Genomic DNA, 3,700 nt, shown 5'->3' on the forward strand with positions numbered 1-3,700 from the left:
AGGGACAATAAACCGAAGCTTATATAAACATTAATTATTATTTTCGTTTCAGTTGACTTTATTTTAACTTAAGGGACCACTAGTTTGAACAACTGCTTGAAAATAAAAAGTATTTTGATATCTCTTTGAAATTATTGCAAAATCACCAGCTTCAATGTGCTTTGTCATCAATATTTAATAATTATCTGATGTGATTTTACACGTGTGTATGTGTGTTTTTTTATTTATCTATCTAAGGTATGTGCTTAAATTGGGATACATCTTAAATAAAAAGGAATAAAGAATTATTGTTTATTTAGGTACGAGTTCGTTTTGGGTACGAATTCGGAGTGGAGACGAGTACGTACTAGCAGGGATACTCTACAACATATATAGTCTCCCTGGTATATTAGGTACCAGTATTCACCTACAGCCGTTTTAGCTTTGACTCTATTATTCCCACTTATTCTTTGTATATATGAAACTTTATTCTTTCCCATATGTCTCATAATAACGAAAGTGGTGTTTACAATTCTTTTATATCGTAACATTTCAGTATTATGTGATCAAATCGTGAACAACATTAACTCCCTTATTCTATATTTAGATACAAGGGAAGCTACTCTGAAATTAAGCTTACCTCAAGTTGGCGTCACATACGGCTTGAACATTTATGGCGTGGAAGCCTTTCCGACAAACGTAGGCCACTTCTTCGTCTGCAGGTGGTCGTTTAATGGGAATAAGTGTACCATCAATTGCCCCAATAACACAGGGGAATTCAGCTATTTTGTAGAAGTCTTGCATTCTAACTTTATTTGCGTCAGGATTGAACTTGATGTCCAGAACGTTGTTTATGGCACGGATTGTCCGATGGACGGAGCGAGACACAGAGGACTCGTGAACGCCATGTAGATCACCTATTTCCATTAAAAAACCGTCTTTACTCAGGTAACGAAGTGTAACCAGCAACTGAGTTTCAGGGGAAATGGCATGTGAACGCTTGGTTCCATGTTCGATGTGTGGCCGAACTTTCTCCAAAAGTGAGAATATGGCATGCCGAGGCAACCTATACCTTGAAATGAGTTCACCTTCCGTCAATAACTCCAATTGTGATGTTCTATCTCTAAAAATGCGTTTCATCTTTTCTGAGACTTCTTCGGCAGCCACGTACGACGCCATTTTTACCATCGATTGTAGGCACTTACAATAGGTAGTGGGCTATTGTAGGTTTCAATTGTAACTTACAACTATTGTAGGCTTACGATCGCTTTGTGCAAGAGGCGGGTGACCCTACAATTACCTTACAATCAGAGTTACGACTATTTTAGAGATACAATCGTTTTGTGCAAGTGGGCCCAGACTTCTAAGATGCCTAGCGGTTAGAACAATCGAAAAAAACAAACATTATCAGACAATAAAGGTATAGTTTTTTGATGACGTAACAATTGAATGACGTTATCCCGTCACTGCGCCATTCTAGTGTGCCCCCTCGTAATCGAACCATTTTACATTACGTCACAATGTAAGCGACGTCACGATGCATGTCAGTTGTCATCGCCTCGTTCGGCCTCCTACAGTAAACTACACCGTTGCATCCACAATAAAGGTATAGTTTTTTGATGACGTAACAATTGAATGACGTTATCCCGTCACTGCGCCATTCTAGTGTGCCCCCTCGTAATCGAACCATTTTACATTACGTCACAATGTAAGCGACGTCACGATGCATGTCAGTTGTCATCGCCTCGTACGGCCTCCTACAGTACACTACACCGTTGCATCCAGTTTCTTGGTTTGCTGTTGCTTCACGCAGCTAACATCACTGGCGGAAACATTACGTTTATGTTTTACGACGGTTAAAATGTGTCATTTCGACTCACAAGTTTTCAGCGACACGGAAACGTTCGTAATGTTTACATTCCCACAATGCAATTGTGGAATGTCGCTTGACTACTCAACTTCCTCTGGATGTACTGATCTAAACTTACGCTGGTAGTAGAAATGCAACGTTCATATTGCCTCATATGGTTTACGTTAATGACAGATGTAATTAAAATAATTCAGAGAAGATATTTAATCCGAACGTAAACCGTCATCAAACTGTTATTTGTTTTTTTCTGGTAACGTTCGTCTTAACGTAGGGGGCAGACACATCAATAGAACAGCGCGCCAGTTAGCCCTGTGCGAGGATTCTTAATTTAGGTCACCGACACCGTCGTTTGTTTTCTGCCTTAAATTAATCGTAATTATCTTTAGAAAGTATTAAATTTGGCATCTTAGAAAAGAAATGCACTTCGCCCTTCCACCATGTATAGTGTAATAAAACACTTTCGCCCTGAACTATTATAACGTTAAAGCACTCGGACGCAAGGGTCCTCGTGCTTTAACTATAATAGTTCAGGGCAAAAGTGTGTTTTATTACACTATACATGGTGGTAGAGCGAAGTGTATTTCTTAAACAACGTCATCGACAAGCTCGCCGAATGTGGTGCCGAAATCATGTCCGCAGACCCTTGTTTTGGTGGAGAAATGTTGTTTTTACAGATGAGTCCAGGTTTAACATTTCCAGTAGTGATGGACGTCAACGTGCCTATAGACGCGTGGGAGAACGTTATGCACAGGCCTGTGTCTTGGAGAGGAATCGCTTTGGTGGTGGTTCCGTGATGATTTGGGGTGGAATAACAGCACGCTAAAGAACTCCTTTGGTGATTGTTCAGGGCAACTTAACTGGTGTGGGCTACAGGGATCAGATTCTTCGACCTGTGGCAATTCCTTTTCTGCAACGTCATGGCCCTGGGTTAACATTCCAACAGGACAATGCCCGCCCTCATACGGCAAGGGTTGCTATGGATTTCTTGCAACACCACAACGTTGACGTTGACTGCCTTGGCCTGCAAATTCACCGGATCTCTCCCCGATAGAGCATGTTTGGGACTAGATGGATAGACGTCTACGCCGTCTTCCTCATCCGCCAGATAACGTCCTTGACCTTGCAACAGAACTTGAGAGAATCTGGCCTGACATCCCACAAGCTTTCCTTGCACTTTGATAGGCTCTATGCGTCGTCGATGCACTGCTGTTCTCAATGCCGATGGTGGACATACCCGTTATTGAGCTTGTGACATGGTCGTTTGACCCCTGTCCCGCTTGTGGACTCGTGACGTCATTGTGATTGACTTTTCAATTGAAATTCTCCCGACTTGTTATGGTCTCATGATCCCTCCATTAAAGTTTATATGTACCTTTGACATTGTTATCGTACTATCAACTGAGATAATATTTTGACAATGCACAGTTTCTTTATGTAGCTAGTATATTTTCTATTTGGTGAAAGAAAGACAAATATACGACACACGAAGTTAAGACATTCGTGTAGTTCATTACATGCAGATCTGTTTCGTGTTAATCTATCAGAGAGTAGAGCTTGCAATTGTGGTGCTCCGGTGGAAGATGCTAACCATTTCTTTTTAAAATGTCCAAAATTTGTCAGTTGCCGTTTTGATCTGAAGCAAGACTTTGAACTATCAAAAGTTCACTTAGACATTGCTACCATTCTTTACGGAAACCCTGCTCTGCCAAATACTATTAATGAAATATCTTTAGACATGTGCATAATACATTGTATGAGGTAAGCGCCTCGATTAATGAATCATATGTCTTAATATTATCATGTCCATTCATTACGTCCATTCATTATTGTTCATGTTTCTGATGGGAGCGG

At 40.7% G+C, this 3,700-nt stretch overlaps 1 protein-coding gene across 1 annotated transcript; it reads right to left on the bottom strand.

Annotated features, from left to right (window-relative positions):
* Positions 1–615: 615 nt before the first annotated feature.
* Positions 616–1,158, bottom strand: LOC124271203 (putative nuclease HARBI1). Its single transcript, XM_046706284.1, has one exon. It carries the CDS (start codon positions 1,156–1,158, stop codon positions 616–618), a length of 543 nt encoding a protein of 180 aa, XP_046562240.1.
* Between the last annotated feature and the right edge of the window lie 2,542 nt (positions 1,159–3,700).

The sequence above is a fragment of the Haliotis rubra genome, unplaced genomic scaffold (genome assembly GCF_003918875.1).
Source record: "Haliotis rubra isolate DU_JTF1 unplaced genomic scaffold, ASM391887v1 Scf1587, whole genome shotgun sequence".
In the NCBI taxonomy this organism is placed as follows: domain Eukaryota; kingdom Metazoa; phylum Mollusca; class Gastropoda; order Lepetellida; family Haliotidae; genus Haliotis; species Haliotis rubra.

Excerpts from the sequence above, each read along its gene's own strand:
- LOC124271203 (XM_046706284.1), bottom strand. The coding sequence starts at position 1,158 with ATGGCGTCGTACGTGGCTGCCGAAGAAGTCTCAGAAAAGATGAAACGC.